We start from the raw sequence: 14,603 nt of genomic DNA, 5'->3' as shown, positions 1-14,603 counted from the left end.
AGCACTGTTTACAATAGCCAGAATCTGGAAAAAAAATCCGAGTGCCCTAGAACAGATGACTGGTTGAAGAAACTTTGGTACATCTATACAATGGAATACTATTCAGCTGTTAGAAAAAATGAGGTCATGAAGTTTGCATATAAGTGGATCAGCTTGGAAAGTATCATGCTAAGTGAAATGAGTCAGAAAGAGAGAGACAGACATAGAAAGATTGCACTCATCTGTGGAATATAGAATAATAGACTAGGAGTCTAACACCCAAGAATAGTATAAATAAGTACTAGGATGTTAACTCCATGGCTTGGAGGCTGGTCTCTCATTCTGGGCAACTCAGAGAAGGGAACACCAAGTAAAATGTGGTCGGAGGTCATGCAGAGGGAGGGGTGACGCATGCCGAATGTAGACTAGAGACTGAACGCAATGGTCGCTCAACACCTTTATTGCAAACCACAACACCGAATCAGAGAGAGAATGAAAGGGAATACCCTGCCATAGTGGCAGTATGGGGTGAGGGGAGATGGGACTGGGGAGGGTGGGAGGGACGCTGGGTTTACTGGTGGTGGAGAATGGGCACTGGTGAAGGGATGGGTTCTCGAACATTGTATGGGGGAAACATGAGCACAAAAATTTATAAATCTGTAACTGTACCCTCACGGTTATTCACAAATTAAAAATTTAAAAAAATCTATACCCAGAAGGAAATAGGAAGATACATTGAAAGTTTTTTTTTTTTTTTTTTTTTTTTTAGTTACACCCAGTGATGCTCAGGGTTACTCCTGGTGGTGCTCGGGGGACCATATAGGATGTTGGGAATCAACCTGGATCGCCTGCGTGCAAGGCAAAAGCCCTACCTACTGTGCTCTTGCTCCAGTCCCTACATGGAAAGTTGTAAGTAAAAAGAAAGAACTTCAACTTACAATCCTTTACACTGAAAGACGCCTTCTCAGGGGAAAGGAAGAAAATTGCAATGGCCCTTAAAGACCAAGGGGAACTAGAAGCTGTTATGGAGTCACATCAACGTGGTTCCCATCACCAACGCTGGGTAGCAGGTGGTCTCCTTGGTAACCAGACATTCTGTGCCTTTTGATGGGAGAATTCACTCGAATGAAATTTGGAGAAATTATTGATGCAATGAATTTTCTGGCCCTTCTCCATGTAGATTATTGTTATAAACATTTGGTATTTATTATTTAAGTAGGACATCACTTTTTCCAGAGTTGGTTTAGATGCAGCAATTGACTTCAGTTCATGTTTAAGAATGATTTTACTGTCTCTCCAATCCCACTGACAGTCTTTCAGCTTCTAGCGCCCTGATTCATGCCCACAGACTTGTGGCTAGAGGTCAAAGCCAGACTCAGGAGAGCTGAAGAAGAGACAGACTAGAGAAAGGTCTGACCAGCTGAGCCTTAGATGTCTCATGATGTGCCCCCAAGGAGTCTTCAGAAACAATCAGGGGATTTCCTGAGCACTTTCCAGTTGTACATGAGAACCTGCATTTTACTCTAAGAGACTCAGACAATCACATTAAAAAAGTGGAGACAAGGGCTAGAGTTGTTCCAGAGACAAGGATGAGCCAGGAAAGGAGAAGAACACCAGCAACTCGCAGGCCAGAGTAAAGGTGTTGCCTCCTCAGGGGGATGGAAGTAAACGGAAAGCCTCACAAGAGACCATGAGGGAAAGAGGAAAGAGTTGGGCCTGAGCATCTGACCTCAGTGATGAAGTAACTCCTTCATCAGGCTTGTCAGGTAAATGTTATTTATTTTCAACTTAAAAAATTATTTATTGAATCAACATGAGGACAGTTGGAAAGCTTTTGTGTTTGAGTGTCAATAATACAATTTTCAAACACCCAAACACCCATCCCTTCACCAGTGTACATTTTCCACCACCAGTGTACATTTTCCACCACCCTTATAACCCCAGTCCCACCCCTATTCCTACCTCTGTGGCAGAGAATTTCCACATTACTATCTCTCTACGTTGATTACATTCAGTATTTTGACACCAGTCCCACCAAGTTTATACGGAATTTCCCCCCAACACTCAGACGTGCTGAAAAGGCAACATTAGACAATGTTTTGCTATTGCTGGTAATGAATAACATATGATGTTGTGTTGCCGCGAGAGTGGCTGAACGGATATTGAAATTCTAAAATTTTAATAATTAGGTCAGGAGAGATTTCTGCCAAGAGCCACTAGGTTCCAAGATTCATTTGTGTGTCACTGGGATCATGACCATTACGGAGCTTAATAAGTAGCATTGCAGGCGTTTGTGTGTGGGGGGGAGGGCGTTAATTGTCGGCATCTTGGGTCCTGTCAGGGTGGGGGAGGAGAAGGACTGGCTCCACTATATCTCATGAGGCCCGGCATGTGTCGTCACTCCTGGCCCATACCTAAATTTTCCAATATTCTGAAGATGGCAGGCGCGAGATCCCCAGTGAACAAGCGGAGGGACAGCATCCACTCCCGTCTGGGGTGGCCCGGTGAAGGTGTCTTAATGCAAAGTCCTCAGACTGTCTGTCAAGAGCCGCTCCATTCCGAGAAACGTTTGTGTGTCTCTGGAATCGTGGCTGTTAATGAGCTGACTCAGTAGGCAGAGGGCCATCTGTGGGCATCACCTCAGGGTCCTGTCAAGGCGGGGGAGAAGAAAGACCGGCTCCTCCCCTTTCCCATGAAGGGGTAGAAATCTCTCCTTGGCAGAAATCTCTCCTAACCTAATTATTAAAATTTTAGAATTCCCTGGGGCAGGAGCGATAGCACAGCGGGTAGGGCGTTTGCCTTGCACGCGGCCGACGCGGGTTCGATCCTCGGCATCCCATATGGTCCCCCAAGCATCGCCAGAGTAATTCCTGAGTGCAAAGCCAGGAGTAACCCCTGAGCATCGCTGGGTGTGACCCAAAAAGCAAAAAAAAAAAAATTAAAATTTTAGAATTCCTAAGGCCGTTCCTAGGCCTTTGCTTCAAGTAATCCCTTTCCTTGGCCTTTGTTCCTGCTGCAGCTTCTCTCCAAGGGGCTCCAGCCTTCTCAGGTTCAGTTGGTGCCAGCTGAAGTCTTAATCGGGATCCGGAGCTCACAGGTGGACTGTTTGTAGCCTTGAGGCTGTTGGTTTGATTACTTTTAAGAATTCCTTAGCCATAGGGGAAAGGGGGAGGTTTCCCATCTACCTTCTACATTAAAATGAATTAAAATAGAGGCCTCAGGTGTTTCTTTGGACAATAAACATAATTTTATTGAACACTTTGGATAATGTTCTACTTTGCATAATGATGCCCTTCACACCAGTTGTTTCCTTGCTGTGTCCTTTGATTCCTGTAGCCAATGTGCAGGGCCAGGAATCCAGAGACGTCTGGGTGACAGGCACCCAAAGTTAGGCACCTGAGGCTGAGGGGTCGAGATGGGAAGCCTCCACACCTGCACGCTGCCAGTGGGCATCTCCGTTGCAGACGGATACTCTTCTCATCCATCATACGTCCATCTCTAGGCTTTCCCTGGGTGAGGCACAGGAGACAGGTGATGCAGAGCAGCTAGGGCTGAGCCCCATCAGTTGTTCACTCCCTGCAAAAGAGAAATCCTTCAGGGAAAAAGGTCATGGGTTTTAGAACCTCCACTCAAGAAAGGTCACAGGTATGTGCTAGTGGGTCCCTGTTCTTCAGCCAAATAAAGGTGGTTTCTTTGTTCCTAAAACTCCAGAATGCATAATGTCTCATGAGACACTGAGAAGGAATGAAGGAAGAGATGCTGGGGATTGAGAGCGCCCTTCTTCTTTCTACTCACCACTCATTCAATATATAATCCCATACTATGATTCACCTTACGTAGGCTTCACAGGGCCTTGGCCGGTCTTGTGGCTTTCCATTCGAAGAAGGCATCCGCCAGAAAGGTGGGCATGTAACTCAGGGGGATGAAGATGAATTTGGCATCCCAGCCAGCTGAGTATCGTGTGCGAGGGTGACAGGAGATCAGGGCATGCTCTATGCAGTCTGTCACCAATGTCAGATCCTCACACAACTGCGGCAGTGTCTTCTGAAAAAGCTCATACTCTATGCAGGAAGAAAGATCACTTAAATATATTTCTTATTCCCATTATTTTTTGCTTTTTTTGGGTCATACCCGGTGATGTAAAGGGGTTATTCCTGGATCTGCATCCAGGAATTATCCTGGTGGTGCTCAGGGGACCATGTGGGATGCTGGGAATTAAACCCGGGTTGGCCGCACACAAGGCAAACACCCTACATGCTGCGCTATATCTCCAGCCCCTCCAATTTTTAAGTTTCTGATTCATCCACTGATTATTGTTAATAATTGCTTCTCCCTCCCAAAAACCTGCTACACATCACTTACTTGGATTTCCTCTGAAATTCCCAAATCTAATCCAAGAGTAATCACCACACGCTGATACTCTCATTGAAATTCAGGAAATATTTTATTGCATGGCCTGGAAGTGCCAACGAACATTACAAATCTATTTCCTAAAGTCAGCTACTCACACAACAATTGCTTAGAATTCAAGAGAGTCCTCTTGTATCAGGCTCCAGTTTTTCCAAAGAGTAAGTTCTAATGAGAGAGTGGTTTAAGACTAACAAGCCTGGATTCATGCCTTGCCTACTTCATAACGACAAGGTCATGAAGATGAATGTAAAAGTCCCCAGCTGTTGGTGTATCTGACTTAGACAAGGACCTATGCTGACATTCATAAAGGACCCAGCCTTTTAGACAATGACTTGCTTTCTGCCCACAGTCCAAAATTCACTCACTGGATGCCAGGTATTTGTCCCCATAAATGTCCTTGACCTCTGGACTGCATTGATCCCATGCATTCTGGTGAGACTTAGTAAAGACCTCAGGTTTGGATGCATCAGTTTTGAAGGAACCAGGCTCAATGACAGCCACTTTCATCCCAAAGAATGAGACTTCTCTCCTAAAAACACACCAGAGAAGAATAAGGTTTGGTGCTTTGGGTGACAGAAAAACATAAAACACAAATTAACATAAGCCACCTAATCTCAGCCAGCACAGAGGTGGTATAAGTGAAAAGTGTGGAAAGTCAAAGTTTAGATTTTGACACTAGGGGAGAATGGCAGGATTGATGATGTAGTCTCTACACAAGGATTAACACATTTCCCCAAATATCTCATGGATCAGAAGCATTAATAGTAGATTATTGTTCTCTGCAATAAATCACAATTTTTAATCATATCATCTGCTATTTCCACTTCTATTGTTCCATAAATGACACAAGCAACCTCTGCTGTCAATCACTCTAACCCTTGGTCTAGGCCGACCACATCTCTCACTCAGGCAGCTTCCTGACCTACAAGTCCAGTGCTACAATTCTCAACTCAGAACTTCTTCCAGGCCTGTCTGGATTGCAGCTGGCATTATGCCCCAGGAGGTGAATATACCACAACCATAGCTGCTCCTTTCTCAACTCTCACACTGTTAGGCCAGGGAAGAAGCTGTCCTGTCTTCACTTTTAGTTTGCACTCATGGGATTACTCAGGAATATGCACCAAAGACAGTCAAAGGCTCTAAGCGCACCTCACAGTCTCCTGTGTCTTAGTCATGAAACCAATGTCAGAGTTCCAGTTCCCTTTTATGTTGAGACCACCTCCAGAAAAAGATATATGAGATCAGACTTTACAGGTCAAGGCTCCATCTGGATGTCAGAATGTAGAAAGGAACATCCCAGAGCAATAGCGCTAGGAACTCAGAGGGATCAAGAAGGAAGAGGCTGCAAGTGGGTGATGGAAGGACCCCCTGGGAAAGTCTCCTTTGCAGCATAGACACAGTCTGCTCTGTCCTTACCTGAGGGAATCCGAGAAGGCCTCAATGCCATACTTGGAGATGCAGTAGCCACCGCCGAAAAGGGACAGACGCCCCCCGACACTGGAGACATTGACCACGCGGCCCCTGGCCTTCCTAAGCAGGGGCAGCAGGCTCAGGGTAACCTCGATCACCCCCAGCAGGTTCACGTCCAGTATCTTCATGAAGTCCTGTTTGGTCAGCCACTCATTGGGAGCTGAGGGCACTGTGATGCCCGCGTTGTTCACCAAACCCCAGAGACCTGGACACAGGGGATGCAGAGCCACAGTGTGCTATGCCTGGAGGGAGGCCACAGCTGGGGTCCCCAGATCCTCCTTGGGAGGTCACAGAGAGATTGTACTGGGAATGCAGAAAACAGAAAGACCATGGCCAGGGCTGTAGCTATGGCCCGTTGGCTGCTGGAGGACAGAGAAGGCCTGAGCCTTTGGGTGTTACACACCAAAGTTGTGGCTGTTCTTTAAAAATGTCCCCCTGAATTTCTACATGTCTAGACAGGCTCAGCAGTCGGTGTGCCATAACTATGAGTTTCAAAGAGGCAGCGAGATGGTGGGTGAGAAAGAAAGATAGGGAGGAGAGGGAGAGAGAGAGGAAGAGAGAGAGAAATAGAGACAGTGACAGAGAGACAGACTGAAGAGAGACAGAGACAGAGAGAGAAACACTGAGACAGAGAGAAACAGAGATAGACAGAGAGACACAGAGTGTGTGTGTGAGAGAGAGGACACCAGGTAGAGTTTGCATTAATCCATGAGAAAGTCAGTGCATAGAAGGCATGTGGCACCAGTGAGTTCAAGAGGGCCTTAGCACCATACTGAAAGATGCTGAAGATTCGGATGCAAACTAACAATGATTGTTCCAATAAGCTGGAAAAACTGATTTCCAAATTATTTTGCCATTTGTTGGAAAGTTCTATGATATCAGATGACAATAAGTGGCATTCTGACCAGTAGGCTATTGGGTCATAAGTAACAACAAAGAAAATACTGAGAGGTTGTAGCCTAGACTGATTGTTGACCCCTGCTCCATGACCACCTGAAAGCAGCCCAATTGAACCCCAACATTCTCATCAAGAAAAGAGATTTCCTTTGAGGATTTAAGCACAGACAGGAAGGCTGTCCTGTCTCATCGGCCAAATTCTTCCCAGAGTCCAGGGATCGGGTCAATGCATGGAGCAGAGGTTCAGGCTGGGGAGTCGGTGAGTGAGCAAAGCTCACAGGCTCAAGTGCTGAAAGCCCCTGGGATTCTGCCAAGGAGCACAGTCTGTGAGTCCCCTTCAGACACTGACCCAGCAGTGCATGGTACCTGTGTCTCCCGTGTGCTCCTTCACCCACTGGGTGGCCGCAGCGATGCTCTCTGACTTGGTGACATCCAGGATCACCGTCTCCAGCCTGTCGGAAGTCTTGGCCTTCAGAGACTCGGCCCCCGTCTCGGTCAGACACGCAGCCAGCACCCTCAAGCCCAGCAGGTCCAGCTGCCTGGCCAGCAGGTTGCCGAAGCCCGAGTCACAGCCCGTGATGAAGACGTACTTGTCCCGCAGCTGGCTCACCACCTGCCTCTCCCGGTACCAGCGCACAAGGTGGTACAGAGCCACCAGGGCCCCCAGGTACAGCCACATGGCCTGCAGAAAGAGACAGACAGACCCAGGAAGGACTAACGACAGGCCTGTGTGCAGACAAGTGACGATGCCCATGCAGACGTGTGTCTGTAGTCCAGCCTCCAGGATCTGCTCCCAGTTTCTGTTCCCCTGTGCTCCAGTAGCGTCTGCCTCCCCCTCTCTTTGTACTCTGTCTCAGGCTTACTATTTCTGTTTATGACCTCTTTTGAAAAAAAAGTTTTACACAACCCTAGGGTCTGTTGGTCTATAACACAGGTGTACAAACCAACCATTTACTGCTAATAATTTATTTTAAAACAAAAATATTAAAAATTATGTGACCCCCCACAGAGAGTGGCCCACATCCAAAAGAAGAAAAGTGACCGGTGTTGGCTCTGATGTGGGGAGAAAGGGACTCTCCTTCACTGCTGGTGGGAATGCCGACTGGTTCAACCCTTTTGGAAAACTTTATGGATGTATCTCAAAAAATTAGAAATTGAGCTCCCATTTGACCCGAGATTACCACTCCTGGGAATATATCCCAGATATCGAAAAAAAGTACAGTAAAAGTGACTTATGTACCTATATGTTCATTGTAGCACTCTTCATAAGAGTCAGAATCTGGAAAAAACCCGAGTGCCCAAGAACAAATGACTAGTTAAAGAAACTTTGGTACATCTACACAATGGAATACTATGCAGCTGTTAGATAAGATGAAGTCCTGAAATTTGCATATAGGTGGATCAACATGGAAAGTATCATGTTAAGTGAAATGAGTCAGAAAGAGAGGGACTGACAACGAAAGATTGCACTCATATTTAGAATATAAAGTAACAGAATGAGAGACTACCACCCAAGAATAGTGGAGATAAGTACCAGGAGGAATATTCCACAGCATGGAAGCTGACCTCACAAGATAAGTGAAGAAGCAGCTCTATAGAGAAGGGATCACCAAGCAAAGGGTGCTAGGTGGGCTCACTAGGGATGGGAGATATGGGCTGAAAATAGACTATAGACTGAACATGATGCCTACTTAATACCTCTATAGCAAACCACAACACCCTAAAAGAGAGAGAGACAAAAGGGAATGCCCTGCCACAGTGGCAAGGTGGGGTGAAGGGGACAGGGTAGGGGTGGTGAGAGGGATGCTGGGACCATTGGTGGTGGAAAATGGGCACTGGTGGAGGGATGGGTGTAAAAAACTAAGGCTCGCCGAGGGGCACGTGCACTTGCGGGCTCTCCGGGCAGCTCTGTCTCACCACCCACGTTCGGTGCTCTGGAACCTCAGTGTGTGGGACTGGATCGGGATGGCCGGTGGTCAAGGAAAGGCGAAGGAAGAACGAGGACCAAGTTAGTTGCGGATTAGTTACCCTTTATTCAATCTTCCATCTTTTTCATCTCCTGCACCCCAGCTCTGGCCTCTCTCTGGATCTACTGCAGCCTCTTTCCATCTCTCCTCCCTTTTTCCTCTCACCCTTGACCCTAGGTTACACCTAGCCAGGTAGCAAAATCAACATAATAAAGCCCTTCCTGGGCTGTCAGGTTTAAAGGGAACACAACCTAGGGGACTTTCAAAGCCCTTCCTGACTGCCAGTAGGCAAAATACCTTTTAAGGGTTTTTTCTCCTCTCCCCATTCCAAACACTCATTAACATCTTAATACTAGTTATTTATGCATGGACATAGCAAGAGATACATTGAGGTTTGCAAGGCAGCTCTCCTGGCAACATCTTGCCACAAGCACAGACCACAGCACTCAGGCCAGATTAATCATTCCTCACCCTAGCAGGGTACAAATCTAGTTATCACTGTTTGGATCATGACAACATTTGCCCATGATCAAGCTCTTAACTTATAGTTAAGCATTAGGCACTTTGGCCAGGCCCATCTCGATGCCAGGGTAGCACACAACTCACCGCTTACCCTGGGTCCGTCTCGTCCCTCGTCAGGACCCTGCTTTTGGGGGTGCTAAGAAGTAAGGGCAGCTGAGGCTTTGGTCGAGAGAACAGATGCCCAGGAGGAAAATATCATGTAGAGTCAAATGACTCACAGGTTACAAAAGCATAGCATTTGCTAAGTGTCCATACAAAAAGGACATTGCTCTGAATAAACTATGCAAAGGACTCAAGGAGAAGAGAAAAACAATATTTACAAGTCAACAGAACACTAAGAAAGAAGCTACAAATAAAAAAAGAGGAATAGGAGCACTGTAACGGGAGTAACCCAATAAACCTAAACTACCGGAGGCTATGTTATCCTACAGATGGGTACTCGATCATTGTATGACTAAAACGTAAGGACGAAAACTTGTAAGTCTGTAACTTTATCTCACGGTAATGCACTAATAATAATAGAAGAAAGTGAAGGTGACAAAAGACTACTTGTGAAAGGTAAATAGAAATTGAAATCAGAAGATTTGAAATATGAGGAGGTCTTGACTCAATATCGCAAGAGGTCAGCCTCAAGGAAAATAATAGAAAATTATAGTTAGCAGGTAAGTAACTATCTTTGACCTACATTGGTTTTTTTGCCATTCAGACATTCACCTTCATGTACAGGCACAAATAGAAATTGGAAAAACACGAAGAAAATAGTTTAATCTAAGAATATTGGTAACAATATGTTGTTAAAGATGCATACTAAAAAGGAAAAATTATCCATTTTTAGTTAGTTCTGCAAGTTAGGATAGTGGCTCCTCATACACTGCAAATCTGCCTTTTCTCATTTCCATTTTGGATAACCATGATTTTGCTTACTGTGTCTGAATTTTAGGATTCAGGGTTCTCAAGCATACTATTGGTATATCTCAATAAAGTTTCACAAAATTAAAAACAAATTACGTGGCCCCTCTGTGAGGTGTGACCTACAGTTTGAGAGGAAAGTCTCTGTGTCACGTTGGCCAGTTCTAATCCATGCTGTCCGATTCCCAAGAACTCTCAACGTGTTTCCTCAAATACGCTCTCTGATCCCCCTAACCCTTCTCTATCTTTCCATCTAACGTCCCCACGCCCGGAAATATATGCATATTGGAACCTATGTCCAGAACTCATGATTCAGCACATTCTCCTGATCAGTTCTGGGCTCCCTGAAATCATGAATAAATCAAAGTATGAGCTGTGTGACACTAAAAGGCGCTCCCTGTGTGTAGGATAACATAACCTCCGGTAGTTTAGGTTACTAAACTAACAGGGTTACTCCTGTTACAGTGCTCCCATTCCTCTGTGTTTATTTGTAGCTTCTTTCTTAGTGTTCTGTTGACTTGTAAATATTGTTTTTCTCTTCTCTTTGAGTCCTTTGCATAGTTTATTCAGAGCCATGTCCTTTTGTATGGACACTTAGCAAATGCTATGCTTTTGTAACCTGTGAGTCATTTGACTCTACATGATATTTTCCTCCAGGACATCTGTTCTCTCGACCTAAGCCTCAGCTGCCCTTACTTCCTAGCATCCCCAAAAGCAGGGTCCTGACGAGGGACGAGAAGGATCCAGGGCAAGTGGTGAGTTGTGTGCTACCCTGGCATCGAGATGAGTCTGGCCAAAGTGCCTAATGATTAACTATAAGTTAAGAGCTTGATCATGGACAAATGCTGTCATGATCCAAACAGTGATAACTAGATTCAGACCCTGCTAGGGTGAGGAATGATTAATCTGGCCTGAGTGCTGTAGTCTGAGTCTGTGGCAAGATGTTGCCCTGAGCACTGCAGTCTGAGATTGAGATGGCCCCAGGAGAGCAATTCTATAAGCTTTAATGCATCTCTTATTGTGTGCATACAAAATGATTAATATTGTGAATGCTTATATGTTTGCTGGATGAGGAGAGGAGAAACGCACTGATGGGACTCCGCCCTTGGGTGGATCCTCCTGCTGAAAGAGAGAGAATCAGTCCTAGAAGAAGCATCCCCTGAGGGAAAGGAACCTTACCCCTATTGATTGTGACCACACCTATGTGTACACCTATGTGTACATGCTGGGGGGATTTAACTAGGCTGTAAGAGTGGGCTGGGGGGCCAGATCCACAGATCCAGAGAGAGATTCAAAGCCGGGAGAGAAGCAGAGAGAAAGAATGAAATAAACTGATTGAGCAAGCAGTTTGGCCTTCTTCCTTCCGTTGCCTGCCCTTGACCGACAGCACACACAACGGTTCCAGAGCACCAAAAGCGGGCAGTGAGACAGAGCCAACTGGAGAGCCCGCGAGTGCACACGCTGCTCAGCGTGCTTTAGTTTTTTACACCTGTGTACTTGGGCTTCCCATCTGGCTCACACATAAACACCTTGAGACACCCGGTCCCCGTCAGCAAAAGAAGGCAAGGAATGGGGAGTTCGTTTGCAAATGGGGACTGAGGTCAGCAGAGCGTGTTGACGTCAGAGAAGGAGCTGGAGAGAATGAGGAAATGTGGGGTGCAGGCATTAGGGAAGCTTTTCTGAGTGCCCGAGAGTGGCTGAGGGACAGACACAAAGTGAACAATCTCCCTGAGTTGCCCTGTCTCAATCTTTGCCACCCCAAGTGGTGCCACTGCCCCTCTCTGCCCGGCCAACCCACACAAGCCCAAGTCACTTCCCACAGCATGCAGACACTGACACTGTCTGGGTAGCCGACCTGCAAAGAAATGGGGTTTCAGAACCTCACCCAAATAGGGAGGGGGGCTAAGCCAAAGGAAAGGGAGTTAAGTGTGTGTCAGATCTGATACGTACGCCAGAAGAGGTTTCATTCAAGGGGAGCAGCAGACGGGGATAGGTCTGAACAAGGAACCTTTTCCTGTTCCAGGTGTCCCCTCTCTGCCCTACTATCTCTGCTCTCTGGAACCATGGAGGAAGCAGGGGGACAGGTCCCCACACAGCTGTCAACGCCCGCAGACCTTTGAGCACACACAAAGCGGTGCAGGGTTATGTCCACTTTTTCTGCTGGCTCCCTGCAGGCCTGAGAGTTTGAGTGCAAAGGACGGGAGTTCCCTCTGCTTCCCGGAAGCCACTCTCTCCTGTAGCCTGGGGACCCAGGACCCTCCTCCCAGTCCTGGCCCAGCGCAGGGAGGCTGAGGGAAGCAGGAAGCCTGGGTCATCCCGGTCTCAGGACACAGGCCAACCCTAGAGGGACTGGGCCTTCCTCCGGGGGTCTGGGAAGGAGCTGCAGAAACTGTCTCAGATAACAATTCATAACAATTCATAACACATAAATGCCCGGGAGCCAACGGGCTCCCACCCCCAGGCTAGAGCGTCACTCTGACTCCCACAGTCGGAGAACACGGGTCCGTGTGGGTGTGGGTGTCGGGGGTGCAGAGTCCGTTGCCATGTCAGAGCTGACAGGTGCTCAGTGGAGAGGAGGAGGGGGAAAAGGAGCCGAGACGGACCCTCACTCACCTGGGATCTGCCAGGGTCTCACGTAGGTGCCAGAAGTCGAGTCTTGTCCACGGAAGCTCTGTGGAGCCCTGCGTGACACTGACCTTTCACCCCTGGGGGAGGGTGGTATTCTTATCTGCTAAAGTATCAGGTGACCCTCTTGTTTGGTAAAGCTGAGCCTACTGCCCCCCTGCTGGTTCGCTGCTGTAACAGTCCTAGAGGCACAGCTAAGATTGTCCCTGACCCAGACCATTGATTCCCTTCCCCACCTAGTAAGTTCTTCTGAAGAAAAACAGCTGTGCAGTAGCAAAAAATCACTTTGAATTGGATGGAAATTCAGGGGAATTCACACCTGTTCTTTAATTCCACTATATTTTCTTGCTCACTCAACTTTAACTTTATTTTTATTGATTGATTGATGTTCATTGATTTGTAAGATGGCTTGTTTATTTTTGTATTTTATTTTTAATTTTTTTATTGGATCATCATGTGAAAAGTTACAAAGCTTTTCGGCTTAAGTCTCAGTCATGCAATGATCAAACACCCATCCCTTCACCAGTGCACATGTTCCACCACCAAGAACCCCTGGATACCTCCCATTCCATCCCCACCTCCCGGCTCTGTGGCTGATGATTTTCACTTTACTTTCTCTTTACTTTGATTACAGTCACTATTTCAACAGAAAACTCACTCTTATTATTTGGAATTTCCCCCCAAAATCAGACCTGCCGAAAAGTCAGCATTTAATAATTTGTTTTCCATTGCTGAGAATGAAGAGCATATGGTTTGGATTTCTTGTATTTTACTGATGAAGTCCAGAGAAATTTCTGCCAGAAATTGCATCATTGCAAACTCGTACCTCTGCTTAGTGGGCCTTATAAGGTGGCGGTTGCCACACTGCCACAAGGAAAGAAAAGGCCGAGAGATAAAAACCTTTCCCTTCCCGGGGTGGCATGGAGCCATAGATTAGTTCACAGTATACTGGCATTTCTGCAAGAAGCCGCTGGTGGCAAAAGTAGTTAGTTAGCCTCCGGGATCATGGGCGTTCAGCAACGGAGGGGCCCCACGTGTGCGGCCACTGGGGTCACATCTTGTTGGAGAGTGGCCGTCTTTTTTATTTTTATTGACTGAAGTTCAGTGATTTATAGTAGGCTAATTATGGGTCTCATGTCCATAATTACAGTCCCACACCCATCACCAGTGTATCCATTACCCTCCCCTAAGGACCCTGAAGCCCTTTTAAACCTTTCTCCCCCGTCTTCTCTATGGTATGGATCAGTTCTCCTGTTTAGCCCCTTTGTAGATTCCTTGTTGTGGATCTTTAAGTCCCACATATGAGAGATTATTCTGTATCTATTTCTGATCTAACTCTAGCATCCATTAGATGCATCCATTAAAGATGCACAGTCCAACCTCCAAGTGGTACCGGCCGCCGGAAGTCACGCCCTCGATCCACCCTCCGCACCATCTTGCCACATTCAACAGAGAAGAGGCCAGGCATTCTGGTGAGCATCGCGGCCAGAGAAATGCTCTGGTCCCGAAACCAGGCCAACAACACCGGGGATCCAGACAGAGGAGGTGCAGCCAGCACGCCTTCTCCAGATGGAACCCTGGCGACAATGAGCAGCAATTAACACGGCTCCGGCTTGCCGGACTGGCACACATCCAAATCACGCAGCTGCTAATGCGGCCGCTCGACCTTTTCTAAAAACTGAAAACATAAAATCTTTTAATGGAAAACCAATTATCAAATACTTCCTTAGTACGGCTGTCTTTCTCGGGGGGAAGCTCCAACAACAATAGTGAGTTTTGTTTTGCAATATGGAACATAATCAACGTAAAGAGAAAATGAAGTGA

At 46.7% G+C, this 14,603-nt stretch overlaps 1 protein-coding gene across 1 annotated transcript; it reads right to left on the bottom strand.

Moving 5' to 3' along the window:
* Positions 1–3,283: 3,283 nt before the first annotated feature.
* On the bottom strand, positions 3,284–12,842 carry LOC101551622 (retinol dehydrogenase 16-like). The gene is made up of 6 exons (XM_055127570.1): positions 12,768–12,842; positions 7,123–7,438; positions 5,806–6,064; positions 4,755–4,918; positions 3,811–4,040; positions 3,284–3,555 (listed from the first exon to the last, which is right to left on the bottom strand). Exons 2-5 carry the CDS (start codon positions 7,433–7,435, stop codon positions 3,823–3,825), a joined length of 954 nt encoding a protein of 317 aa, XP_054983545.1. The 5' UTR covers positions 7,436–7,438; positions 12,768–12,842; the 3' UTR covers positions 3,284–3,555; positions 3,811–3,822.
* Between the last annotated feature and the right edge of the window lie 1,761 nt (positions 12,843–14,603).

Source organism: Sorex araneus, chromosome 2, assembly GCF_027595985.1.
Source record: "Sorex araneus isolate mSorAra2 chromosome 2, mSorAra2.pri, whole genome shotgun sequence".
NCBI lineage: Eukaryota > Metazoa > Chordata > Mammalia > Eulipotyphla > Soricidae > Sorex > Sorex araneus.
The sequence above is the reverse complement of the archived record's forward strand: the minus strand, read 5'-3'. Positions and strand labels throughout refer to the sequence as shown.

Coding starts and splice junctions, on each gene's coding strand:
- LOC101551622 (XM_055127570.1), bottom strand. CDS start 7,435: ATGTGGCTGTACCTGGGGGCCCTGGTGGCTCTGTACCACCTTGTGCGC. Junction 6,065..7,122: donor GGAGCACACGGGAGACACAG/GTACCATGCACT, acceptor CCCTGTGTCCAG/GTCTCTGGGGTTTGGTGAAC. Junction 4,919..5,805: donor GCCTTCTCGGATTCCCTCAG/GTAAGGACAGAG, acceptor GTGTGTTTTTAG/GAGAGAAGTCTCATTCTTTG.